Source organism: Phaseolus vulgaris, chromosome 11 (assembly GCF_000499845.2).
Source record: "Phaseolus vulgaris cultivar G19833 chromosome 11, P. vulgaris v2.0, whole genome shotgun sequence".
Classification (NCBI taxonomy): domain Eukaryota; kingdom Viridiplantae; phylum Streptophyta; class Magnoliopsida; order Fabales; family Fabaceae; genus Phaseolus; species Phaseolus vulgaris.
The window spans coordinates 50,758,841-50,786,705 of NC_023749.2; the positions used below are offsets into that span (position 1 = coordinate 50,758,841).

General features: G+C 32.3%; 3 protein-coding genes across 7 annotated transcripts; all 3 read right to left on the reverse strand.

The window, feature by feature from the left end:
- Window positions 1-2,325: 2,325 nt before the first annotated feature.
- Window positions 2,326-5,348, reverse strand: LOC137828776 (cysteine-rich receptor-like protein kinase 10). Of its 3 annotated transcripts, none has more exons than XM_068635656.1 (7): window positions 4,396-5,348; window positions 4,131-4,250; window positions 3,880-4,031; window positions 3,583-3,793; window positions 3,077-3,314; window positions 2,828-2,975; window positions 2,326-2,738 (listed from the first exon to the last, which is right to left on the reverse strand). In XM_068635656.1, the coding sequence occupies exons 1-7, from the start codon at window positions 5,159-5,161 to the stop codon at window positions 2,442-2,444; spliced, it is 1,932 nt and encodes a 643-aa protein (XP_068491757.1). In that variant the 5' UTR covers window positions 5,162-5,348; the 3' UTR covers window positions 2,326-2,441. The 3 variants fall into 3 exon arrangements, with proteins under 3 accessions (XP_068491757.1, XP_068491602.1, XP_068491685.1); XM_068635501.1 differs by having other exon boundaries at window positions 3,077-3,390; window positions 3,500-3,793; XM_068635584.1 differs by having other exon boundaries at window positions 3,880-4,034.
- A 3,604-nt stretch (window positions 5,349-8,952) lies between these two features.
- Window positions 8,953-16,398, reverse strand: LOC137809535 (uncharacterized). Its single transcript, XM_068610646.1, has 15 exons — window positions 15,264-16,398; window positions 15,066-15,185; window positions 14,816-14,970; window positions 14,531-14,741; window positions 14,000-14,237; window positions 13,718-13,868; window positions 13,327-13,631; window positions 13,011-13,090; window positions 11,107-11,973; window positions 10,787-10,945; window positions 10,527-10,681; window positions 10,242-10,452; window positions 9,644-9,881; window positions 9,354-9,501; window positions 8,953-9,258 (listed from the first exon to the last, which is right to left on the reverse strand). The coding sequence occupies exons 1-15, from the start codon at window positions 16,033-16,035 to the stop codon at window positions 8,953-8,955; spliced, it is 4,116 nt and encodes a 1,371-aa protein (XP_068466747.1). The 5' UTR covers window positions 16,036-16,398.
- Window positions 16,399-17,583: 1,185 nt separating this feature from the next.
- LOC137829131 (G-type lectin S-receptor-like serine/threonine-protein kinase SRK) lies at window positions 17,584-26,095 on the reverse strand. Of its 3 annotated transcripts, none has more exons than XM_068635983.1 (8): window positions 25,444-26,095; window positions 24,281-24,569; window positions 19,808-19,924; window positions 19,586-19,719; window positions 19,295-19,505; window positions 18,434-18,671; window positions 18,165-18,315; window positions 17,584-18,078 (listed from the first exon to the last, which is right to left on the reverse strand). In XM_068635983.1, the coding sequence occupies exons 1-8, from the start codon at window positions 25,879-25,881 to the stop codon at window positions 17,770-17,772; spliced, it is 1,887 nt and encodes a 628-aa protein (XP_068492084.1). In that variant the 5' UTR covers window positions 25,882-26,095; the 3' UTR covers window positions 17,584-17,769. The 3 variants fall into 3 exon arrangements, with proteins under 3 accessions (XP_068492084.1, XP_068492048.1, XP_068492129.1); XM_068635947.1 differs by having other exon boundaries at window positions 19,292-19,505; window positions 25,444-26,090; XM_068636028.1 differs by lacking the exons at window positions 24,281-24,569; window positions 25,444-26,095 and adding an exon at window positions 22,284-23,663 and having other exon boundaries at window positions 19,292-19,505.
- Window positions 26,096-27,865: the final 1,770 nt, after the last annotated feature.

Genomic DNA, 27,865 nt, shown 5'->3' on the forward strand with positions numbered 1-27,865 from the left:
GTGGTTAAGATACACCTCCGAAAAATGTGGCAAGCTATGGTAGTTGAAATAACACCTCCGAAAACCAAGGAGAACGTGCTTGGAAAAACCTAGTAAGACCTGTCCACGACCACCCTGAACCCAAGAGACAGAAAGCCCATTAGGCAATCCTATAAATACTCTACCCAAGCCAGAGAAAGGTACGTTTTTAATCCACTTACTGAGTCACACTTAGGATCTCTCACTTGCTTGAGCGTCGGAGTGCCTTTGCAGGTACCCTCCCCCGCCCGACCGAAGGAGACACCAAGAAGGAACGACCGACCGCAGAAGAGGAAGATCGACACGTCAACAATTATACTACGTCAACCGATCGTGCCTGGCCCCATCTCTCCACTCAGGTACACATTCTATTTAATTTGAGAATCCTATTTTGACAGAAAGAAAGAAGAGAATGATTGAGAGAGTTTTTGTAATCTTTTTAAGAGAAAGAAAAGATGTATTTTTACCACATTTGATCAAAATTTTCATTCTTTTAAGAGAGAATTTCTTATGTTCATTTCCAACATAAAGCTACAAACATTGAGATACTAATTTATATTGATGACACATTCCCATACTAGATCAAAATTTTCATTTTTTAAGATAAAATTGTCAGACACATTTGAGTACAAAATTAGTCTTTTAACTTTGTTATAATACAAAAAGGGAACAACAAAATAATAATAATAAAAAAGGGTAAATAATCAATTTAGTTTTTGAATGTGGGAGATCTTACCAAATTAATCTTTCAAAAACTAAAAAAAAAAGTTGATTTAATCTCTAAATGTGTAAAAAATCTTATAATTTAGTATTGTTAAGTTTTATGGAACAATTTTAGGATTAAAATGTAATTTTAAGAACCAACTTACCACTAAATCATGAACTTTCTGTATTTTGCAGATTTGGAAATTAAATTAACTTTTTTCTTTCTATTATATATTTATTTGATAGTTTCTGGTAGATTTCTTGTTATTTGTGTGTGTTGGTCACGGAGTCTTGTAAGTCAGGAAGGTTTACTATTCTTATTTTTACACTAGCAGGAACACATTGTATTTTTTTAAATTTAAAAAGTAATAATTTAAGTCATCAATAAAAAATATATTTTCTATTTGTTTCATGTAAAAAATATTGAAAATAAAAACTAACAATTGCAGAAAAGTTTAACTGTTATATATCTTATAGATCTTACTGTGAAGAAGAATTTAAATTTAAAAATAATTTTTCTTTCTATATTATATATATATATATATATATATATATTCAATTGAGATTTTAAATTTATAATGTTTAATTTTTGTTGAAATTTTGTGATTATGTTGCCATTTAAAATCATTGCGTTGACATTTCATTAAGTTCCACCGTCGCTTATTTTTAAAAAATGTATTGAAAAATTAAAAAGATGGAAAATATATTTAAATGACTCTTACTTTTAACTACATGAGATTATTATTAGGCTTACCTAAATATATTTTAATTTAAAAAGTAATCACAAAATAGAGCAGAGATGTTTGGGAAAAACTATTTTAAGTCTGAAAAAGGAATTTTAAAATAATTTACTTGAGAATTGTAGGAAAAAAAAATGAGATAAATTGTGGTTTATTGGCTAATATGTTAATCTTAAAGTTTAGTTATTAGTGAAGTTTTTAGATCGTCTAAGGTGAAAATCCAAGTGGTACACTAGTGAACCACCAGTCATAGCCGTTAGATATATTTGTGAAATATTCAGTCCTAGATTAAAGAAGGAGAACTGGGGGCAATCTCACATTAAAAATTAAAACTATTATTTTCTTTTTTCATTTCACTACTCATTTTGTGTCTACACTTCCATTCATAGTCTTATTAGAGTTTCAATCAAACAAGTGAGTTGCCATGTCTATGACCTGTTTGTGAAAATGCCTGTGAGCTGTTTAAGGAATGCATGAAATGGTTTTTTTGCGCCTGAAAGTTGGACGATAAGCATATTAGCCTGTTTAAGTAAATTGCCTAGTTGGTTTGTAAATAGTTTCTTATTATTGTGGCAAATTCTGTGAGTTTGAGGCTATTTGTTCTTACCAAACATTTTTTCCTTTCAATTTTTGGAAACAAATATACTAGCTCTTAATGTTTTCTGATTAGAAAAGGATTATTGTGATTACCCTTGAGGTCCCCAGAGGACGTGATAACTTACTTTCAAAACCTTTTCGAGTAGACATTAACTTTTGAGCTCATACATATATTTGGCTACCAATTGCGACTTGAACTCTTATGGATATTTGCTAGTTTATGAAATTTTTTCCAGAATTTTCTGCTTCAGGAATGTACATCAGCTTTGCTTGCCAATTACTTTACCCATTTAGCGTGTTGCTTATCATTCAAGTTCCAGATGAATACAACTAAGTTTTCACTTTTGAGGAGATATACAAATCCATTCTGCAATCATGAAATTACCTCGGTAAAGTAATAGAGCTTGTTATATCATTCTTGAAACTTCTTGATGTAGTGACTTCCTCTGCGGCTGTTCTTCCAACTGAAAATGCTGAGTGCTTGGGTTTTGGAATGGCCAATGTGTCACTCGCCTGCATTACAACAACATCGGACATGGTTGGTCTATCTCTTGCATCTTCTTGAACACACAACAGACCAATCTGTATGCACCTCTCTACTCCATCTTCTATAAAAGATTTTTCCAGCATTGGATCCATCAACTCCAAACATTTTCCTTCATACCACATTCTCCAAGCCTACACAAGTATTTGTAGTTTTATAACATTGTTAAGGTGTAGTTATCTTAGCTTTGTTATTTCTTGACCACACAAGAGCCTAGACTTACATATGAAATAAGAGTTTGACCATCTGACAGGTAGAATCCACCATTCTTTCTCCCACAAATGATTTCTAGAACAAGAACTCCAAAGCTGAAAACATCAGATTTCACTGAAAATAGTCCTTCCATAGCATACTCAGGAGCCATGTATCCACTAATGGAAATCAATAGAACTTTGTTATTGTCTCGTGTCAAGAAACATATAGCAAATAATTTCATAACAATACTAAAATATTTGTTATAAGTAAAACTCACAGGGTTCCCATTACTCGTTTTGTATTTGCCTGGTTTTGTCCTACTTCAAATGCCCTTGCCAATCCAAAATCTGATATTTTGGGATTCATGTCATGGTCTAATAGAACATTGCTAGCTTTGAGATCTCTATGAATTACTCTGAGTTGAGAATCCTCATGAAGGTATAAAATACCTCTTGCTATTCCATTGATAATGCTTAATCTTAGTTTCCAATCGAATTGTTTTCTTCTGTCGACATCTGACACACAGTAACAGCATAGAGATTTAAACAACAAAACAGTCAGTGAAGCAAAAAAAAGGAAACACGCCAAATTCTATGATTTGGCCATAGCATTGAAGAAAAAACACTAGAAGAATTTTCCATTTTCTCTAAAAGAAGAATTAGATGATATAATAGTACCATATACATGCCATTTTGGGAACCAATACTATTTTTGTTCTTGAGATTGCTGAAGAACAAATTGCAGAAAAAGTAACACTTCTACAGGAGTTATGTGAAAACATACCAAATAGGTGAAAGTCGAGACTTTTATTCGGCAAATACTCGTATACAAGTATCTTTTCATTTTCCTCTAAGCAACATGCCAAAAGTCTTACAAGGTTGCGATGCCTCAATTTAGCTATAAACATTACTTCATTATTGAACTCCTCTGAGCCTTGACCAGAAAATTTTGATAGTCTTTTTACTGCAATTTGCTTTCCGTCACGTAGAGTTCCCTGATGAAAGTTTGCAATAAATAAAAGTATATAGAAAGATGATTAAAAATAGGAAATCTATATCCGAAACTCCAAATCTTTGCAACCTTGTAAACGGGGCCAAATCCACCTTCCCCTAGTTTAGATGCTTCTGAGAAGTTATCAGTACTCTGTAGAATTGTGATTAATGGTATTCTAGGCAGGTCTGTGTTCCACATTTCCTCTGATTGAATCTTACGAAATGAAGGAAGAGGAAGCCCTACTACAAAGAGAGTTTTGTGAGTTCATTTCTGAGCAAAATAGTCTTATTTGACTAGGAGAAAATCAAGCAGTCTGTGCCTGGAGATAATTTGATTACCTTTTATCAGCCTTTTCCTGTGCCAGAAGCAGTATAGGCTCAAACATAGTACAATTATTGGCCCAATCACACTGAAGGTAATGATCAAAGTTTTTGACCTTTTATTACCCTCTTGTTTATCTGTAACAATATAAAAGATTAATGAAAATTTACAGTTGATGTGGTGATAAAAGTGGAAGAAAGGGAGAAACAGATAAGTCCATGAACAAAAACTAATATATTAACAAGTAATAGTTGTTTATAAAAAAGACTAATTCAGATTCACCTTGTGCATTGGGCGCAGGGGCTGAAGGTTGTTGGGTGTTAAGCAAGTAGAACATATGATCATCATACCTTATCAAACAACTTCCAGACCAAACCGTCCATGGAATGTGTTGTTCACAACATTTGGGAACTTCAGTGAGCATGACCTCCAAACACTGTCTGCACCCTTCATTTGTGAGATCTCTAGTGCATTGCACCACTGCATACCTACTCTCAGTGGCACTCAAGTTGAACCCTTCCTTATAGTACAACTGGTTGGTTTCATTAGTTGATTTTCTGATCAAACTTCTAACAAAAGCCTCACCTATCTGAATCTCTGTCGTGTTCGATATGTTTTTTGTTCCAACAGTATGCCATGTTGGGTATGTCAAAGCTTTCCCAAAGAAGTCCTCATTTGAGTACCTAATAACGCAGTAATCATTCCACACCACAGCAGACACCCTATTGGAGCAGAGCTGAGGGGCTTCTCTTACAGCAGTGGAAACACAAAATTGACAAAAGAATCCAGCCAAGTCACCACCACAATCGTAGAGGCCATACACAGAGCTATTGGTGCCTATGGTGGTGTGGTTATAACCAATACTTGTGGCTGCATCAGAGGGTATCCATGTGAGGATCCTATCAAGGTTGGTTTGGTATGCACTGCTGAGAGTTTGCTGGGTGGTGTTTTCACAGTTACTTCCCAGGTTTGCTGGTTGTTCAGCCTTTGTAATAACGAATGATCTGAAATTCAGCAGTAACCAGAAAGCAAAGCATATTGATCTCATGTTTCTTTGTATTATTCCTATTATGAACTACCTTCTTAATCATGTTATTTTCTGCAATGATTTGAACATATAGCAAGTAATGCATTTCACAAAACCATGCGTTTCATGTGTTATTCTTTCTTAATTGTCAATTTTGATTACTTAAAATACCATTTATTATTCTTTAATGATAAATATCAAACAAGATGAACATCAAATTTGAAATTCGACATGAACAAAATGTCAACTTTCGTAGCCAATAATGGAGGGCAAGCCTTGGTAAAAATATGACTAGTTCATATCAGTTTGTGCCTGGCAGCCCTTCTGACATCATGTAGATATGCAATTTTGCTTAGAGTTAAAAGTATCATTTTCACCTGAACGATAACAGAGAATATCCAAAACATTTTAAAATAATATTGTTCCTATACTTCTAAGAAATTCTTCATTTGGTTCTTATCTCAAAGTTATTATTAAATCGGTTCTACGCATGAAAAATGGTGTTTATTTTAAATTTGATCCTTATGCATTTAGTATTTATTGTGTCTATTTACAGATAGAATCAAGTTTAATGATCAATTAAAATTAAAATAATTTTAAGATATCTATTTATAAAAGAGATCAAATTTAGAGAACTGAATAAATTTTTTCTTGTTATTTGATTATGTTTTAATGAAACTAAATTATTTTATCTTAATTTTTATGTCAATGTTATTTTAAGCTTATATAGCTTCTGTACCTGTGTGGATGTCAGGACCAGAGTAATGTTGATCCACATTGATGCACAATTTGTTGTTGTGCCTGCAACTCCCCGATTCCTTAAGTTCCTTCTCCTTCGCGCTTGCACTAGTTCGGTCAGCGGGGTACCTGCGATTGCACTCCGACGCTCAAGTCAGTATTAGTAATTAGTCTAGTTTCTCCGGATATTAAAAATGTACATTCTCCCCCTTTCAGAAGTTCCTTTTATAGGTTGACTTGGGCTTTGATACGTGTGGGCCAAGTAACCGGAAAGTGCGCTTCGACGTGTCTCTTGACCCATTTAAAGTTAGTTGTAAGCGTTTTCTTGCCACGTATTTATTATATTATATTATTTAATGCATAACCTCAGTCGTCCGGGACCGATCGTTACCGGTTGCCTCTTTAAATGATCAAATTTGGTTATCTTAAATATTTTTTTAACTCTTTAGATTCTTATATAATTTGATCCAAAAAGTTATCTAGTATATAAAATAAAATATATAAAAGAAATAGAATTCTTGTAATTGGTTTTGGTATATAATTTACTTTTATTCTCATAACAATTTGGTAGCAATTTTGTTTTTATGAAAACGGTAGGAATACGATACACGATGCAGGAATATGACGGAAATTAAATTATAGAGTCCCATAATACATGTATAAGTTGTTATTACAAAAAATATTAAATAAGAAAAAAAAATGTGTTTTATCATCATAAGTAATTTCAATAATTTTTTGATTGTGACTTTAGATATTGTAATATATAATTTCTTATGGGAAAAGATAGACTTTGCCAAGTAAGTTTCTTATTTTGACTTTCATTGATACGAAACTTTCTTCTTTAAAACTTCAAAGAAATTCTATTATATGAAGAAGTCAATTATTATATGAAGAAGTCAATGATTAAGTAGAACCTATATTCTTCGTGTCCATACTTACTGTATAGATGACTTTTGATGTAATACACGATAAAAAAAATATTAAATAAAAAAATAATTTAATAAATAATAATAACTAATTATTATATTTATTAAATTAGATATTATTTTAAATATTAAAAAAATATTAATATTTAAATTAATTTTATTTTTTATATAATTTTTAAACTTTTATTTAATTAGCTATCAGGATTCTAAATACAATTTTAAAATTTAAACAATTGAAAAATAAATTTTGATAGCTAATTAGATATTAATTTAAAAATTATTTATTAATAATATAAATTATTTTAGATATCGATAATCTAATTGAGTTAAATAATAAGTAATTATTTTTTTCTGTTTCTAAATCTAGTTTATATTTAATGATGTTCTAATAGAACCAATGGAGTAAAAATACTTATTAATAAATAATGTTTGTTAATAATGTTAATGTTCACCTTTAAAGTCTCCACTAAAAGTAATCATTAAATAGAAACTAATAGTAATCATTAAATAGAAACTAATAGTAGAGACAAAAATAATTAGTTACTATTTAACTAAATTAGAAATCATTTTATGAACTAAAAGAATTATTGGTATCTAAAGTAGTTTTTATTATTAATAAAAATTTATAAAGTAGTTTTTAAATTGGTATCTACTACTAAGTTTTTAGCTACTAATTACTTTATATTTTAAATTAGTTTATATGAGTCTTTTAAAGATTAATATATAATCTAAAATATTAGTAGCTAAAATTTTGATAACTAGTTTATCATTTTATAAATTTTTATTAATAATAGAAACCATTTTAGATACAAATAATTTTATACGCTCTAAAATAATATCTAATTTAATCGAGATAATGATTAATTATTTTTTGTCGATAAAAATTGAGTTGTTATTAATTAAATTTTTTAGATAATTTTGAAGATTAGATGAGTTTGTATAATACAAATTTGGAGTCTGAATATCATGAGGAGTATTGAAATGAACACTCTCTACACATAAGCTGCCAAAACTTAGGTATCTTATTTCTCTTATAAAAACTAATGGCAACAACATAGATTAATTCAAGTTGAATACAATGTGTTGAAAGAATCATGAAAATAACGAAGGATAAGTAATATCCACAATTGAAGCAATTTGATCAACAATATTCGATATTATAGTAAATCATTTGGATTCTAAATATATTGTTTTTCTAAAGTTGTTTTGCTTTGTTGTAATGATAATGGTATCCATATTCTTCGCTGACAGCACGTTTGTGCATGCCCAGAAGAAACTGACACAACTTAACACATTAATTAATGGCTATGACCTGTTTGTGAAAACACCTGGGAGAGATATGGTGATGTTTATGGAATGTATGATATGGGTTTTTTGCCCCTGAAAATTGGGGGATACGCAAGTCTTGAGAGCATTATTTGCTCGTGTGAGTCAAGTTTTGTAAATAGTTTCTTAATGGGTTATTGTGGCAAATTCTGTGTGTTTGAGGCTATCTGTTCTTATCAAACTTTTTTTATCTTTTCAATTTCTTAATGTCTTCTGATTAGAAAAGGGTTGTTGTGATTAATCTTGAGCTCACCGAAGGACGTGATAACTTACTTTCAAAAGCTTGTCGACTAGACATGAACTTTTTATCTCATATTTGGCTACCAATTCCCACTTGAACTTTTATGGAAATTTGCCTGTTTATGAAAAATTTCCCAGATTTTGTTGCTTCTAGAATGTACATCAGCTTTGCTCTTTACTGGTTGTTGTGTTGCCAATTGCCTTAACCATGTATAAATCAGCTTCTAGATTAACAGAGTGGAATAGTGATAGTGGAACTATTTCTGTCAGTAAGAAAACTGATGGCTCAGTCAGGCTCGATTCCTTGTTGGAGAAACACAATGTGCTGCTGCTTCTGGCTTTGGCAGAGACTTGCAGGGTTACTGGGGATGGTTTTCTCACACAACCATTTTAGGTATTTTGGCTTTGTGATGATAATTTTGTTTCATGAACTTTGGTTGCATGCATTCAAAAAGCATGAGTACATTCAATGCTAATATGAGTAGGTAAATTAATAAATAATTTGATTTAAATCAATTATAAATACAACTTTAGCTGTCACTTTTGAAGAGATATATACAAATCCATTCTGCAATCATGAAATTACCTCGGTAAAGTAATAGAGGATGTTATATTATTAATGGAAAGATTCTTGGAACTTCTTGATGTAGAGACTTCCTCTGAGGTTCTTCCAATTGAAAATGCTGGGTGCTTGGGTTTTGGAATGGCCACTGTGTCACTCGCCAGCATTACAACAACATCAGACATGGTTGGTCTATCTCTTGCATCTTCTTGAACACACAACAAACCAATCTGTATGCACCTCTCTACTTCATCTCCTATGAAGGATTTTTCCAGCACTGGATCCATCAATTCCAAACATTTTCCTTCATACCATATTCTCCAAGCCTACACAAGTATATGTAAGTTTTTTAATACTCTTAACCCTTAGTTATCTTAGCATTGCTGAATAATTTCTCAACCACACTAGAGTGAAGACTTACGTATACAAGGAGAGTTTGACCATCTGACATGTAGAATCCACCATTCTTTCTCCCACAAATGATTTCTAGAACAAGAACTCCAAAGCTGAAAACATCAGATTTCACTGAAAATAGTCCTTCCATAGCGTATTCTGGAGCCATGTATCCACTAATGAAAATCGATTGAGTTTTGTTATTATCTCGTGTCAGGGAATATATAGAAAAGAATCTCATTTTACTATTATTAAATACTAAAATATGCATTGATAAATCTTATTGTTTTCAAAGAATTTGCTGTAAGTAAAACTCACTAAGTTCCCATTACTCGTTTTGTATTTGCTTGGTTCTGTCCTCCTTCAAATGCCCTTGCCAATCCAAAATCTGATATCTTGGGATTCATGTCATGATCTAATAGAACGTTGCTGGCTTTGAGATCTCTATGAATTACTCTGAGTTGAGAGTCCTCATGCAGGTACAAAATACCTCTTGCTATTCCATGGATAATGCTTAATCTTAGTTTCCAATCAAAGTGTTTTCTTTTCTCAACATCTGACAACGCAATAACAGCATAGAGATTTGAACATCAAAACAGTTAGTGAAGCAAAAATACACCAAATGCTATGATTTAGCCAGAGGATGGGGAAAAAATACCAATATAACTGAATTTAGTTTAATGTAAATATGAAAGAATGGAAAATGTGGATGATTGTTTTAGGTATTATGATTGTGTCCTGCTTTTATTTTTAAATTATAACGGGACCATTTACATGCCAGGAAAACTGCATTAAAGCCCCATAGTTTCTTCACTTTATTTTGTAAGCCATACTATTTTTGGTGTTGGTGAATGCTGAAGAACAAATTGCAGTGAAAGCAACACTTCTATTCTACTAGAGTTATGTGAAAACATACCAAATAGGTGAAAGTCGAGACTTTTATTCGGCAAATACTCATATACAAGTATCTTTTCATTTCCCTCTGAGCAACATGCCAAAAGTCTTACAAGGTTGCGATGCCTCAATTTAGCTATAAACATTACTTCATTGTCGAACTCCTCTGAGCCTTGACCAGAAAATTTAGAGAGTCTTTTGACTGCAATTTGTGTTCCATCAGGTAGAGTTCCCTGGCAAAAGTTTGCAATAAATAAAAGTTGGTAAAAATAAGAAATCTATATTCAAAACTCCAAATCATTACTACCTTGTAAACAGGGCCAAATCCACCTTCCCCTAATTTAGATGCTTCTGAAAAGTTATAGGTACTCTGTAGAATTGTGGCAAATGGGATTCTAGGTAGGTCTGTGTTCCACGTTTCCTCCCATTGAATTTTGTGAAAAGAGGGTAGAGGAAGCTCTTCTACAAAAGAAGTTTGTGAGTTCATATCTGAGCAAAATAGTCTTATTTGACTGGTAGAAATTAGTTATCATGTAAATCAAGGAATGTGGGTTCAGAGGAAATTACCTTCTCTAACTCCATCCCTCGTTTTTTCTTCATGATTACCTTTTCTCACCCTCTTCCTGTACCAGAAGCAGTATAGGCTGAAACATAGTACAATTATTGCCCCGATCACACTGAAGATAATGATCAATATTCTTGACCTGTTATTAACCCCTTGTTTATCTGTGACAATATAAAAGATCAATGTTGATATAAGGTCGGTTAGATGGTTAAAATGGAAGGGAGAGGGAGAAATAGGTGGTGTTTCGAATCTCTTTATTAACAAAACTAACATTTTAACAACTAATATTTAACAAAAGTACTATAATAGGATTCAGATTCACCTGTTTGCGGATTGGCGGCAGGAGCTGGAGTTGTGTCATTGTTAAGAAGGTAGAACATATAATCATCATACTTTATCAAACAACTTCCAGACCAAACCATCCATGCTACTTTTTGTTCACAACATTTGGGAACTTCAGCCAGTATGTCCTCCAAACACTGTCTGCACACTTCATTTGTGAGATCTCTAGTGCACTGCACCACGCCATACCTACTCTCAGTGGCACTCAAGTTGAACCCTTCCTTATAGTACAACTGGTTGGTTTCATTAGTTGCTTTTCTGATCAAACTTCTCACAAAATCCTGACCTTTCTGAATCTCTGTCGTGTTGGATATGTTTTTTGTTCCAAAAGTATGCCATGTTGGGTCTGTCAAAGCTTTCCCAAAGAAGTCCTCATTAGAGTACCTTATAACACAGTAATCATTCCACACCACAGCAGACACCCTATTGGAGCAAAGCTGAGGGGCTTCTCTTACAGCAGTGGAAATACAAAATTGACAAAAGTATCCAACTGCATCACCACCACAATCATAGAGGCCATACACAGAGCTATTGGTGCCTATGGAGGTCTGGTTATAACCATTGCTGGTGGCTGCATCAGAGGGCATCCATGTGAGGATTCTATCAAGGTTGGTTTGGTATGCACTGCTGAGAGTCTGTTGGGTGGTGTTGTCGCAGTTACTTCCCAGGTATGTGTCTGCTTTGGTCTTAGTACTGAATGATCTGAAACTCAGTAATAACAAGAAACTAAAGCATATTGATCTCACGTTTCCTTGTGTTCCTACCATGAAGTATACTTGCTTAATTATGTTATTTGCCACAGTGATTGAAACATATGGCATGCAATAACCCTGAGTGTCATGTGTTACTCATTCTCAATATTCTACTCTTTAACAATACTTATTAAATAAGTTGAACTTCAAATTTGAAATTCAAACTGTATGAAATGTAAACTCACCCCGTCAATATTTGAGGGCAAGCCTTATTAAAATATTAATAGTTGACTATGAGTTTGTATCTGGAAGCCTTTCTGACATCAGAAACGTATGCAATTTTTGCTTATAGATAGATGGAAGAACCTTTCTACTGCACTTCATGTCTATGTTAAATGTACAAAGAAATATTAGGATGAAGTTTATTGGTTACAATTTGATTAATTCATTTACATTTTTATCAATGTTTTTATAGGTTTTGATTGTAATGTTATATTCTGCTAGATGATATAAGATTTTTTTGTAATGTTCAATGAGATAGATATTTTTTTTTAATTTTTTTTTTAAGGATTGGAACATTTATTTCAATTTTTTTAAGGATTGTAATGTTAATACAAAAAAAATCACTTTCACGGAAGATACTTTCTTGATTTGATCGTTATAGAAGTAATGCTTTTTTATTTGTTCCCTTATATGACAAAATTAAGTCTATAGTAGAAGTATTAAAATCCAATTCAGAAAGGGTTCTACAATCCAAATTAAAAAGGGCATTTTTTACACTCTTAAACTTTATCCATTTTTACGTAATAGATTAAGTATTAAATGATCAAGTGAAATAAAATTCACTACACGAAAATTTACAATAAATCTATAGACATTATAAATTGAGTATATATATACCTCCATATTACACATAATTTTATCTTCAAACTACTTTATTTTCCTAAAAACTCATTTTTTCTTATAGATAGTAATTTATTGGTAAAATCATGTAGGTACTAATTTATCTATTGATCCAAATTCAAATTCGTAGATAATTATTAGATAACAACGAATATTTTTATAATAATTAAAGTTTGTGATATAGAAAAATGTTTAATAATAGTGTTATTCCATCATGATATTCTCTAAAAAAACATTCATGAGGCATCCATATCCATGGTACTGTTTCACAAAAGGATTATTACCTCACAAGTCCCAAGGTAGAAGTTCTTAACTTTCCATATTAATGGTGGTGGGTGGAAGTCAACATTGGCACCCTTAATGGTTACACTGTTTATTGACCCTAATTTGTAGACATTTCAAATATCATTGAGTGACTTTTGGAGAGAAGAGTTAACAGTGTATAAGAAATTTTTTTTATTAATTGACAATGCAGAAATCACTCAGATCAATTTCAATGACAAGTGCATAAATTTAAGAGATAATTTATATTTAAATCAATGATGAGTACAACTTTACTTTGTCACATTTGAGAACAGGAAAATTCTTTAGCACTTGTTCATCACCTTGGTAAAGAAACAGAGACTGTTAGATCACTATTGGAAACAATCTTGGAACTTTTTGATGTATGAACTTCCTCTGAGGCCATTATTCCAATTGAAAATGCAGGGTGCTTTGGTTTTGGAAGAACCATTGTATCACTTGCAAGCATTACAACAACATCAGACATTGTTGGTCTATCTTTTGCATCTTCTTGAACACACAACAAACCAATGTGTATACACCTCTCAACTTCACTTCCTATGAAGGATTTTTCCAGCATTGGATCAATCATTTCCAAACATTTTCCTGCACTCCATGTTCTCCAAGCCTGCAAGTATTTGCAATTTGTGAACACTGTTAAACTTCTTTAGATTTCTTGAATAATTTGATGATCAATGAGAGTGCAAGACTCACATATAAAAGAAGAGTTTGACCATGTTCTGACATATACAATCCACTGTTCTTTCTCCCATACATGATTTCCAGAACAAGAACTCCAAAGCTGAAAACATCAGATTTCACTGAAAATAGTCCTTGCATGACATACTCTGGAGCCATGTATCCACTAAAGGAAATCAATACAACTTCTTTAGTTCCTTGAACAAAATATAACAGGAACTTCATTTCTCAAACAATTAAGTGTTTAAAATTGCATTAGAAAAATCCTATTATTGAAAGAAATGGGGTAGAACTCACTAAGTTCCCATTACTCGTTTTGTATTTGCCTGTGTTTGTCCTATTTCAAATGCCCTTGCCAATCCAAAATCTGATATTTTGGGATTCATGTCATGATCTAATAGAACATTGCTTGCTTTGAGATCTCTATGAATTACTGTGACTCTAGAGTCCTCATGAAGGTATAAAATACCTCTTGCTATTCCATTGACAATCCTTAATCTTAGTTTCCAATCAAACTGCTTTCTCTTCTCATCATCTGACAAAACAAGGACAGTGAAGAGATTTGAACAGAATAACATATTGTGGCATAGATATAGCAGATACCAAATGCTGAGATTTGCCCTTAGCATGGGGAAATAAATAACAAAATGAGTGTTTAGCTGTCCTCTTTAAAGATAACTTAGTTTCTTGTTATGAAAGGAAAAGACTACTTCAGAGCTCATAGTAGCACTACTTGATCATTTGTTAGCCAAGACTAATTTTCCACTGAAAGATGCTGAGAAAAAAATGAAGCAAAATAATTGAGCATTGAAGCCATGCAAAACATACCAAAGAGGTGAAAGTCTAAACTTTTGTTCTGCAAATACTCATATACTAGTATGCTTTCGTTTTCCTCCAAGCAACATGCCAAAAGTCTCACAAGATTGCGATGTTGCAAATTGGCTATAAACAGGACTTCGTTATTAAACTCCTCCGAGCCTTGACCAGAAAACTTTGAGAGCCTTTTGACTGCAATTTGTGTTCCATCTGCTAGAATTCCCTGATAAAAGTTTGCAATAAATAAAATCTGATAAAAAGTGAAAAATCTGTGTCATAAATTTAAGTCACTAAAACCTTGTAAACACTGCCAAATCCTCCTTCTCCTAATTTACATGCTTCTGAAAAGTTATCAGTACTCTGCAGAATTGTAGTTAGTGGGATAATGCGCAGGTCTGTGGTCCATGATTCCTCTGTTTGAATTTTATGAAACGAAGATAGACGAAACCCATCTACAAAGAGAAGTTTGTGAGTTCATATTTGAACAAAATAGCCTTATTAACAAGTTTTCATACGAATTATGGCATGTGCAATTACAAGAAACTACCTTTTCTAACTCTTCTCCTGAACCAGAAGCGATATAAGCTCAAACACAGTAGAAATATTGACCCCATCAGACTGATGCTAATGATTAAGATTTTTGACCTCTTATCACCCCTTTTCTTATCTGTGACAATATTAAAGGAAGAATAATCAATAGATAAAAAAAAAAGTGTTATTATAAATTTATGGTCTTTAGGTTCACCTGTTTGCTGATTTGAAGCAGGAAGTGAAGATGTTTGGTTGTTAAGAAGGTAGAACATTTGATCATCATACCTTATCATACATGTTCCAGACCAAATAAACCATCCTACTTTTTGTTCACAACATTTGTGAACTTGTGCCAATACAGCCTCCAAACACTGTCTGCAACCTTCATTTGTGAGATCTCTGCTGCAGTGCACCATGCCATACCTTCTCTGAGTGGAACTCAAATTGAAGCCACCCAAATAGTACAACTGGCTGGTTTCCTCAGTTGCTTTTCTGATCAAACTTCTCACAAAACCTTCTCCTTTAAGAACCTCTGCCATGTTGGATACCTTTTTTGTTCCAAACCCATGCCATGTGGGGTGTGTGAGAATTTTCCCAAAGAAGCTCTCATTAGAGTACCTTAGAATGCAGTACTCATACCACACCATAGCAGATACCCTATTGGGGCAGCGTTTAGGAGCTTCTCTGGCTGCGAAGGAGACACAGAATTCACAAAAGTGTCCAACAACATCACCACGGCAATCATAGAGGCCATATACAGTGGTGTTGATGCCTATGCTGGTGTGGTTGTAGCCTTTGCTTGTGGCTGCATCAGTGGACATCCATGTGAGCATCTTATCAAGATTGGTTTGGTATGCAGTGCTGAAAGGCTCTTGGGAGGTGTTTTCGCAATTACTTCCCAGATATATCTGTGTTTGTGCCTTTGTAACTAGTGTTCCAAAACTCATCAATAACAAGAAATCAAAGCATGTTTGTGTTACCATCATGGAGTACCTGCTCAAGTTCTTGAGTGACACAGTAACTTTTCTTGTTTTATGGAAAGAACAATTACCGAAACTATTAAGAACTGAAGCTTAATCCTAACTTAACCATATAAAATTATTTATGGATGATCCGATTGATGGCAGTAACAAAGACAAAAAAAACTTTTAGTATTATAGATTTTAAATAACTCTGATACAATATTGAAAAGTAGACTTTAAATCTAATTCAGTCTAAAAAAACCTAACTTAGCCTTAAAAAAACCTGAAGAGGAAGAGAAACATTATCCATTGCATGTGATTATGAAAAAAAAAGTCAGAGAAAGTGGGAACTGTAAGGAAACTCAACTGCAATTTTTCTTTTCAAGAGAAAGCTCAAAACTATGTACTAGCTTATACGAAAAGAAAAAGGTATTTAATAATTAAACTAAATATTAATATAAAAGTAAGAACTTAAATATTAAATTATATATTAAAAATTGAATTTAAGTCGAACTGATAGATGAAAATTAATTCATCGATATTGCTGTTATCTCTATCTACTTAATCTGTTCAACGTGTGACGAGACAAGATCCAATTTGTTGATATACTCTGAAATTCACAAGAGACTTTTCCTTGTTCATATGTTTTGTCTGAACTCTCGAAGTTTTAAGTTGAAGGTTGTATTGAACTCAAAACTTTATTAAATTCACTTTTTTTTTATCAGCTAAATGCACTTTAATATATAGATATATATTATATATTATATATATATATTAATATTTGTTTATTAGTCTCCTTAAATTTTACAATTTTTATTCCTAAATCATGTATAGAGGCAATTTCTTCACTCTTAATACTAACATCTGTAACATATTTTTTCTGAAACCAAGAAAAAAATAATTTGCATTTCTATTGTTGGCAGAAGATAGAGTATATTTTCTACAAGTAATTGAAAAATAATGTATTAAAATTTATGAACAATAAATTTTAGGAAAATTTAAAATGGGTCAAGTCATGAAATTTCATAATTTATATGCAATTTTGATTTTCCAATAGTATTGTAAAAAATATTCCATAAACAATCTAGCAACCATTCTTTTTAAATGAAATATGAAATAATATTGTACACAATTTCTCCATAGAGGTAAAAGCAAATCACGTTGGATTGCGTGTTCAAATATTCTTCATTTAAATAAATAAATATTAACAAGTCATGTGCAATTAATCTCACTGCAAATAAACCCTAACAAAGTTCAAGTCAACTTGACTTGAATGGTCATTTATGGCAGATAAAACAGAGAAACAGGAGAGAAAAAAACTCACGTAACTCACTATTAATAATAAAAACAAACTCTTAAGGATCCTTAAAATCATGTTACTCCTTCACAAAGTAACAAATGAACAATAGGAAATTCAAATCTACAATATTTGCAAAAACTCTTACCTTTTTCTTGGATGGGAATTTTAATAATTTTTATAAAATTAAAATATATTAATTTTGAAGTATTATCAATTTAAATTATTTTAATTTGAAGAAACTCTTCTAACTTACCTCATTGACATGTAAAGGAATGAAGGGAACATGTTTTATCCAGATATGCATTACCTATCCCTTTGGTGGTCAATATTCTTAATTTCACAGTTTCTCTCATCTTAAAAACATCAAGATAAGAAGAAAGAAACACACCACACTAGACAAGTGTTATGGTTTTGAATGGAATGAATACATACTGCTCAAGAACAGAAAATATTCCCTATTATCTTGCCAAAACGGCTGAGACTGTTACATCATTAATAGAACGATTCTTGGAATTTTCTGAAGCTGATGCTTCTTTAGAGGTCAATTTTCCAACAGAAAATGCAGGGTGATTGGGTTTTGGAAGATCCATTGTGTCACTTCCTAGCATTAGAACAACCGTAGACATGGTTGGTCTATCTGCTGCATCTTGTTGAACACACAGCAATCCAATGTGTAAGCACTTGACAACCTCACTAGCTATGAAGGATTTTATCAGTGCTGGATCCATCAATTCCAAACATTTTCCTGCACACCATATGCTCCAAGCCTGCAAGTAATTGTGATTTGTGAATGTTGTTAAGGTCTAGTTAGTATGGTTCAATGACTCCTTGAACAATATGAGAGAAAACTCACATATAAAAGAAGACTTTGACCATGTTCTGATCGATGGAATCCACTGTTCTTTCTTCCACAAATGATTTCTAGGACAAGAACTCCAAAGCTGAACACATCTGATTTCACAGAAAATAATCCTTCCATAGCATACTCTGGAGCCATGTATCCACTGGAGGGAAGCAAGAGAGCTTTGTTATTCCTCTTTTAAATTGAAATGTTTGAGTGGTTAAAACTGCATTAGAAAAAGCCTATTATTTAAAGCAATGCTAGGTATAAGTAGAACTCACTAGGTGCCCACTACTCGTTTTGTCTTGGCTTGGTTCTCTCCTATTTCAAATGCCCTGGCCAATCCAAAATCCGAGATCTTGGGATTCATCTCATCGTCTAATAGAACATTGCTAGCTTTGAGATCTCTGTGAATTACTTTGAGTCGAGAGTCCTCATGAAGATATAAAATACCTCTTGCTATTCCATTGATAATGCTTAATCTTAGTCCCCAATCAAGTTGCTTTCTCTTCTCATCATCTGACAATGCAAAGAAAAACAAAACTTAAGGACTCAGCAAATACCAAATAGTAACTCGTGGACTTAGCATGGAAACAAAAAAAAAAACTTTAAAACAAGAAAACTCATTACAAATGTTATTCACTAAAACTATTTGTTATTCCATATGGCCAAATTAAAATTTTGTGGTTGAAACACAGAGCTGGATCTTTTGACTACTATTTTTCCGACTGGATTTTGTACCCTCTCCTCTGCTTAAAAAGCTTTGTGTAAGGGGTAAGGGTGTTCTTTGTGTTTTCAGCAGGAGCTTTGATGGAGTTGGCCCTAGTCATGTGTATAGGATGCTGGTTTGGGGTCTTGGAGAGTGCAGGCGCGAGGGGTAAGAAGTAAGTAGCTAGGCTTCCTTTTGCAGCATGGTCCCTGTTTGTAAGTGTGAATGGATATTGGTTTATGAACATAGTTGCTGTTGCAACTCTGTAATGTTAATTCAGTTGTAGAAGTGTCAGAGACATAGTAAGGTGTCTGTTTTGTGGTGCTGTCTCTGGACTTTTATATATGGGTTGGGATACCCTTAAGTGTCCCCTTATATTCATTTATTTTTGCTGATAAAAAAAAAAACTAAAACTATTTGTAAAACATACCACCAAAGAGGTAAAAGTCGAGGCTTGCATTACACATATACTCATATACTAGTATCTTCTCATTTTCCTCCAAGCAGCACCCCAAAAGTCTCACAAGGTTACGATGTTGCAATTTAGCTATAAACATAACTTCATTCTTGAACTCCTGTGAGCCCTGACCAGAAAATTGTGAGAGCCTTTTCACTGCAATTTGTCTTCCATCTGGTAGAATTCCCTAATAAAAGTTGCAAGAAATGAGAACAAATAGAAAAATACCAAATGTGAAGAATCTGTCAAATTCCAAATCATTAATACCTTGTAAACAGAGCCAAATCCACCTTCCCCTAATATAGATTCTTCTGAAAAGTTATTAGTACTATGTAGAACTGCGATTAATGGGATTGTAGGCAGATCTCCATTCAATTTTTCCTCATCAAACGTCATCTTATCTACAATGACATGTTTTTGAGTTTATAATTGAGCATGTGAAAGCAACATATTTTAAAAAATCAAGCAAGTGTTATTGCAGCAAATTACCTTTTCTTACTCTTTTCCTGTACCAGAAGCAGTAGACACTGAAACATAGTAGAGCTACAGACCCCAACACACTAGAGGAAATGATTAACTTTCTTGTCTTACTAGCACCTCCATTGCCTACCACAGTATAAAAGATGAACAATTATATTTTTAATCTTTTACACATTATTCAGATTCACATTGTGCAAGAAGAAAGAAAAGATAAATGCTCAAAATCTGAATAAATTTATTATTATTATTATTATTATAACAGAAACAAAAATAAGTGTGATAGGTTTGCAGATTAGGTATAGCAATTGAAGAGGGTCAACGTAATGTCAATCACAAGTTATGGATCAATGTCACTTCACATGCATCCAATACTAATCAGGCCCTTTCATAAAAGTCTTGTTTTGGATAGTAATTTGCAAATTAAGTTTTTTGTTTGTCACGTATCAGCTTGGATCATACAGGGGGAAAAGAATCAATTGTCGTATAAAAAATGTAACATCCTAATACAGATCTACACCACAGAACTGGCAAAGGGAAATAGGGAATGGAAGATAAGACAGCTATGAGGTTCTGTTTATTTGCAAGATAAACAGTCCTACTGCCCAGAGCTAGGGTCCTCTAGAGTAACCAACAAGGTTCTCTATCTAACAACAGCAGAACAGAATACCCCCTCTTCTCTATACACAAGTGATACTAATAACAGAAAAATATTGTTAAGACGGTCAAGTGGTTCAGACTGATAATGGTTTTGAATTCTGTTCAGAACTATTCAACAGCTTCTGCAAGGAGAATGGTATTGCAAGGCATCAGAGAGTAGTAGAAACTCCTCAGCAAAATTGCCTAGCTGAGAGATTCAATAGGACCATTCTGAAAAAAGTGAGATGCATGTTAAGTGTTGAAGTTCCAAAAGTGTTTTGGGCTGAAGTTGTTGTTACCTTTACCTACCTGATCAATAGATGTCCCTCAAGAGTGTTGGAGATGAAGACTCCTAAAGAAATCTAGTCAGGACATTCCCCAAACCTTGATCTTTTTAGAATTTTTGGTTGTGATGCCTATGCTCACATGAGGCAAGGAAAACTGAATGCGTTAAATGCATGTTTCTTGGCTATCCAGAAGTTTTTAAAAGGATATTGTCTATGGTCTCTTAAGCCAGAATTGAAGAAATTATCAGCAGGGATGTTGTCTTCAATGAAACTTAAGTGACTTATAAGCCCAGAGTTTCCGAATGTGTGCCTGTGAGTAGGGGGAGTCTGATAAAGAAGCATCTAATTTCCTACAAGATAATGCGTTAGATGATCTGGTAAATGAAAGACAAGAAGCTTCTAATGAAGACAAACAGTCTCATGATTACATGCTTGCCACAAATAGAATGAGGAGAATAATAAGAGCTCCAAAAAGGTATGGATATGTAGATCTTATTGCATATGTTTTAGTGGCTACAAGTGAGATGTTAGACGATGACCCGTTTAGTGTATCCTAGAGCACAAAATGGTTAGACGCCATGAAGGAGGAGATGAAGTCACTTTATCAGAACAATACTTCGACTCTTATTAGTAGACCTATGGGTTCTAGGTTGGTCAATTGCAAATGGATTTTCAAACGTAAAGATGATAATCCAAAAACAAGTCAACGGAAATTCAAGGCAAGATTTTGTGAGGCAGTAAATTCTTTCATTGCTTGGATTTGATCCAGCTGATTGGAGATTAAGTCTGCGATGGGCTAAGTGGCAGACAAGAACTTGTCTTCAGAAGATTTCTTTTGAACCATGGTAGAGATTTGTGAAAAAAATGCTCTAGTAAAATCTCGTCTTTAAGACTCCTAGACCATTGACACTACTAGATTGTCTCATTAGACCATCTAGTCTCATACCGTCTACTAGACCTGGATTATCTGATGAAATCGTCTAGTGGTTGCTCTATTATGAAACGAGAAGCATTGTTCACGTGTCTTTCTCGTTAGTCTTAGGCACCTTTCATGTGTGTTAGTTATAACGGTATTTTCTCTATAAATAGGACCTTGTCCCTTCTCTAGAAGCTAACCTTTTAGTAGAATGTTTGAGTCATATCTGAGTGTGAGAGTTTGCTGAGAGAGAAACTACTAAGTTGTAATCTCTGTGTTTTATAGTGAATTCTCTCCGTGGATGTAAGTTGAAGTTCGTTAATACTTCAATCAAACCACGTTAAGTTTCTCTGTGTGATTCTCTCTTCTTCCTCTTTTACTATTTACCTTCTACCGATTAGAAGGTGTTGCTTCTCTGTTATTGTTTGTGTTTCTGTGGTCAGAATGAATTTGTTGAGCTAATTCTCTTACAATAACAATCACATAATTGAACATACTGGATCTGAGCCATTACAGAAAAAAAAATGTCAAGTATGTCACTTTTAGAATATTCTTAATATAGGAGACAGTCCCGTGAAAATCAACCACAGTTTCAACTTCTAGTAAAAGTACAAGACAACTGTTTCCAATAGAACAAGGAACTCACCTAGTTATCTTGAGCCTTCTAATATTAAACGCTGGTACCATGTATCTATCTACAACTACCCTGCACCAGCTTTTAATTGGAGGTGGTCAATAACACTAAGCTGGATTAGTTTTCTTAAGCCTATTTCCATAATGTTGTTAGACATTAGAAGCTCCAGAAAAATCCATTCCAAAACACAATAAAAATTTGAAATGTTTTCAAAGGAAAATCTAGGCAAAGATATTGCCGTTGGTAAAAGGTAAACTCCATAGTTTTTTGAAAGTACTGATGTAGTTGAGGTCAAATTTGACTTAGAGAAAATGCATATGTATTCCAGATATAGCAGTAAGTAATAGACTAGCATCAATTATGGCATAAAAGGAATTCATATTACAATAATATTTTTAAAGGACACCAATGAAGATTAACTCATTAATGAAGAATTAACTGATGAAGTTCATAGTAGAAAAAAAATTGTTCACAACACCTGTTTAACCACATATAAGATTTGGTACATCAAGTTAATCTGTTATGAACTTAAAGAAAAAACCATAGTTAAGTAATGCATCAAACTTTAGAGCCAGCCATGACCTGAGGGCATATGAAACATAATCAGGGTAATTCATACCCTATTCATTACCCAGCTGTTTAAGTTTGGAATAACACATACTCTAAATCCACTCACATCTTAAGAATCTACCAAAACAAAATATTTATATTCATATACATAAAACCATTGATCAATATATTCTAAAGCTACTCTTCTTTAAACACTTCTTCGTCCATTGTAAAGCTCCTCTAATTGAAACATTTTCCCAAACACCTTAAAGGCATAATTAGCATAAGACATTAGATTTACAAGCAACCCTGTAAAATAGTTAATGGGATCATACAGCAAAGGACAAAATATATAAGTTATATCTATAACAGTATACTAACCTCATTTTATCTCCACTTTTTTTAATATAAAAGTTTTACCCCTCAATTTGCACATTGAAGTTTTACTTCCACCCTGTCTATTTTTATGCTCTATGTTTCAATTTTTTATTTTTTTTATCAACAAAGATTAAATAAATTAAAAGAGAAACTTCAGAAGTATCTTAACCCTTTATACAATATACAACCTAACCATCTTGCTTTCAAATCCATAAACATAACAATCTTCACCAACAAACAAAAAACCGTAACATTTTGAATTGTATGCTTCCTGCAGAATTATGCAGCAAGCTTAAATTCTGCAGAAAAACAGAACATAAAACCATATGAAGTGGGGGCATATGAAGTGTGGCTCTTTCTCCTACTACTAATGTAGATGCAAACAAAGATGTTTAAAGGATACTAATAATAGAAATCAAATTGAGATAAATATGTTGAATGAGAGTTTTTAAGAGTTCTTCTTTAGTTAACATTATAAGAGTTAAATTATTTTCTTATATGCAGTAAAAAACATCTTATTTATTTTAATATACCCTTTCCATATTTATTCTAATTAAATTGAATTTTAATTTTTTCTTTTAAAAATGTGCTATAATTGTTAAGAAAATCTTATATAAGAATAACTTTTTATCATAAATTTTAAAGTTAATTTATATACTAAAATATTTATTTATTATGAATTTTAATTATAATATAATTTTTATATTTAAAATTATTAATTTGTTATAAATTTTAGGTATACAAAATAAACATTTATCATACACCATGAACAACCTAAAAAAATATTACAGTTACATATAATTTCTCATAAAACTAAAAAGAATGTTTTTCCTTTGGGATCACTTATATAAATAATCTAGAACACCAAAATTAAAACTAAGTTATGCTAAAAAGGAGAAATAGTATTTTTTTATTTTAATGAGTTAAAATAGTCATTTGCAATTATATATATAGCCCCTATATATAAAATGAAAAAAAAAATCTAAATCTCCACTTCATTCTATTTACTATGAAGAAATTTCACTCATTTCTTTTTATAATATAGTTTTTAAACAACATAAAAATTCCAAATAAACCCTAACCTGAACTTTGGTAGAACTTTTCATCATCCATCCTCATTCCACAGCTTGGACCAAAAACTGCCCACTGTGCATTTGTGGAACAACACTGTGGAAATATGTCTAACAGTACATGCAAACACTCACCACACTCATCACTTGGAATATCCCTGTCACACTGCACCCAACCATATCTTTTCTCATTGTCAACCCAATCAAATTCATCCACTGCCCAAAACTTCTTGGTATCTATGGTTACTTTTGTAATCAAACTCTCCATAGAATCCTCAACTTTCTTAGCTTCTGCTGAATCCTGTATTTGGATGAAGAAATTTAAGACAGAAATTTGAGTTTTAGGTGAATTAAAATATCATACCTCAAAATTTTAAATGTAAAGGTTTTTTAAAAGGCTAAATAGTTTTACTGTCATAGGATCAAAAGCTATTACCTGTGATACAAGTTCTATAGGTAAAATTAGATTGAATGACATTTGTAAAACAGTTTTATGTATATATACATAGTCATAGTAAAAGTTTTTTAATGATGAAAATTTTATGGGATAATATTTGAAAAGACAAAAGAAAGAAATTTCAAATAAAAAGGAATGAACTGTATATAACACAGTAAATGACATCTGCATAATACATAAAGTAAATGACTAATTGGAGTTTTTATACTGCTATTCAATCCTAAACCATGATACTAAGTTTGTTGATTTCAGAATAACTTTTAAAGGTTCATTATATTAAACTCAAGTTAAATTATTCTATCTAAATAAAATATTTAAAAAGTTAACAAGTATAGTATAAACAGGATAAACTAGACTTAAATCTCTTATTCAAATTTTTACTTTTGAATTATGCAGATAAAGAAACATAGTTAAAAGGAAAAAAGCTTCTGAAAAAGTGATTAATCAGACTTCTTAATTAACCTTAAAAACCCTTGTATACTTCACAATAAAAAATTTAACTAGAGTAAAAAAGGTATAAACTAGACTTAAATCTCTTATTCAAAGTTTTACCTTTGAATTATGCAGATAAAGAAACATAGTTAAAAGGAAAAAAGCTTCTGAAAAAGTGATTAATCAGACTTCTTAACCTCAAAAACCCTTGTATAATAATTTCATGCTAAAAAACACCATCTATCTTAAGCTATCTGAATTTTCATATTCCTTACTGAAAAGTTACCTTGATTTTTTTGGGTCCTGTAATATTCCATGTTGGGGTTAAACTAACTTTGCCATTGAAACTCTGGTTTGAGTAACGGATGATGCATATATCATACCATATGATAGCTCTTACAGCGTTGGGACACCTCCGAGAGAGTTCACTGGCAGCAGTGGTGATGCAGAACCGACAAAAATACCCTGTGATGTCGTATCTGCAGCTGTACAATCCATAAACAGCATCATCATCATTGTTGTTGTTTACAGTGGTGTAGTTGTATCCATCACTTTGGTCTGAGTCTGTGGTTACCCATGAGAGGAGGGTGTCAACGTTGGCTTTGTATGAAGGGCTAACAGAAGTTGAGTTCTCACAAAAATTGTACATGTAAATTGGTGCTTGAGCTCTTGTTGTGGTGAAAAGGAGGAACAAGAAGCTAACACTAACCCTAATAGGGATCATGAATATTTGTGTTTTGATCCCTATGAAGTTTTGGTGCTGTATCAGACAAGGTTTTGAGGACAAGGTTGATAAAGTGAAGTGGACTATGGTGAGAAAATGGTAGGATTAATTTACAAGTCAATTTGCACATGGTTTTTGATTATTATTATTATTATTATATTAGATTTGAAGACGTAGTTAATCTTTTGATGGGATAAGTTTATTCTTCTCTCTTAATGGAAAAACCTGCTTTATTCTTTGTTTCTGTCTTAAACACTGTTAATTAGTATTCAAGTGTCTAATACTTATAAACTATGAAGGATAGAGATTTACACTGATACTAATATGGATACGAAAATACGTATAATCTCTAAAATTTAAGACACGAAAACATAAATTTATATATTATATAATTATGAATTATATAAATTGATAATAAAGATTTATGTGTATAAATATATTTTAGTTTTTTTTAAGCAGATTATTTCTCATGGTTAGTTTAAAAGGATTTGTTCCTTATTTTTATAATCATAATAAAAATTTATATAATAAGTTTAAATTTTTAAAAAGTGTATTTTTCCTTTTTAAAATTGTGTTAGAACTTTGCTATAATTGATAGAAATTCAACAAATATTTTTTGAATTTGACACTTCACTAATATGTCTGACACGTGTATCTAACACAGACACATCATATAAGAGGTGTGTCCAAGTCTCATAAATGGTTACTTATATGATAAAAACATATATAGGTTTTAAATTTAAATGATAACAAAATTGAAATCAAATTTAATGAACTAGAAAGATATTTAAAACATAACATTGAACGATTTTTGGAATCGTAGATAACATTGTTTTTAAACGTTTACAACAATCCTTTCTATAAAGATACACGTTTTAGTATGTTTTTTCAAACGATTCAATTGGATTAGTGTAATTTATATAGTTGAAGTCAGTGTAATGTTATAAAAATAATCAACTTTTTTTTTATAAATTTGTAAATAACACAAGTCATTAACAATACGTTTGAAGTTTGAATTAGCGTAATTAAATTAAATAACTTATCTAACACGCGAGCAAGGGTTTGATTATTGAATGGAACATTCTTCAAGTGGAGATTACTTTTTCGTAATAATGAATGTGTTTGAATTGAATGCTGTGTTGGACTGTAGCTTAGAAAAAGAAGAGAAAGTGTTGGGTGTTTACATTAAGAAAATTGTCACTAGTCAACAAAAACTCCACCAACATACATTTTCTAAGCACTCATCACATGAGTCAAACTCGCGTGTTAATTCTAATTTTGACTTTTTGGTACATTTTCTATTTCTAAATTTATAATCCTCCTAATTAAGATAAATTAAATTATTCTTTTCCAAGTAAATTAGAGTGTTTTTTAGTTTTAGTATGACAACATTTAATGATTTTTTATTCTTAAATAAATTTACAAATTTTGTATTTGGTTTCTCATTTTTTTATATGTTGGTCCATCACCACATGTTCTTTTCGCAAGTTGGCTTTAAGATGTTATGGGTGGTCCGATAACGGACGGATGGCGGGTGGCCTGATAAACCCAACAAATACTCGCTAGGATAGAGGCAATTACTTCCTGCACCCGATCATTTGCTTCCTGCACCCGACGAAATTTTAAAACCCAACTATGCCCTTGTCTTCTTTAATTAGAAAAGCTGTGAAGGTTTCTTTGGAAAAGCTCTGACGATGGTGCTTTGAGTTGGTTTTCTTCATTGGTGGTGTTTTGAGTTGCGTAGGAGGCGGATTTACAGTGGTGGTGGATTTACAGTGGTGGTGGTGCATTGTTGTGAGGTAAGAACCGATAAGGTGCTTCTTTATCACATTTTTTCGAGCTCAGCTAGTGACGGATACCGATATCCAGAATTGTTTTTTAACGTTACGGATGTAAGCGTCCGTAAGTGAGTAACATTTTCTGCACCATATCACTACATTACGGATATAATTATCCGTAATTGTATTTTGAATTATGGATATCC

Bases quoted from the DNA above. Each gene is read 5' to 3' on its own strand.
- LOC137828776 (XM_068635501.1), bottom strand. From the start codon at position 5,161: ATGAGATCAATATGCTTTGCTTTCTGGTTACTGCTGAATTTCAGATCA. The intron at 3,794-3,879 runs GTTGCAAAGATT...AACTTTCATCAG, and splicing joins GATTTGGCCCCGTTTACAAG to GGAACTCTACGTGACGGAAA. The intron at 2,976-3,076 runs GTGAGTTTTACT...GATTTCCATTAG, and splicing joins AAACGAGTAATGGGAACCCT to TGGATACATGGCTCCTGAGT.
- LOC137809535 (XM_068610646.1), bottom strand. From the start codon at position 16,035: ATGATGGTAACACAAACATGCTTTGATTTCTTGTTATTGATGAGTTTT. The intron at 14,742-14,815 runs GTTTTAGTGACT...AACTTTTATCAG, and splicing joins GATTTGGCAGTGTTTACAAG to GGAATTCTAGCAGATGGAAC. The intron at 10,946-11,106 runs GTGAATCTGAAT...ATATTGTCACAG, and splicing joins TGCCGCCAATCCGCAAACAG to ATAAACAAGGGGTTAATAAC.
- LOC137829131 (XM_068635947.1), bottom strand. From the start codon at position 25,881: ATGATCCCTATTAGGGTTAGTGTTAGCTTCTTGTTCCTCCTTTTCACC. The intron at 24,570-25,443 runs GTAACTTTTCAG...ATCCAAATACAG, and splicing joins CAGGACCCAAAAAAATCAAG to GATTCAGCAGAAGCTAAGAA. The intron at 18,079-18,164 runs GTGAGTTTTCTC...AATTACTTGCAG, and splicing joins GTCAAAGTCTTCTTTTATAT to GCTTGGAGCATATGGTGTGC.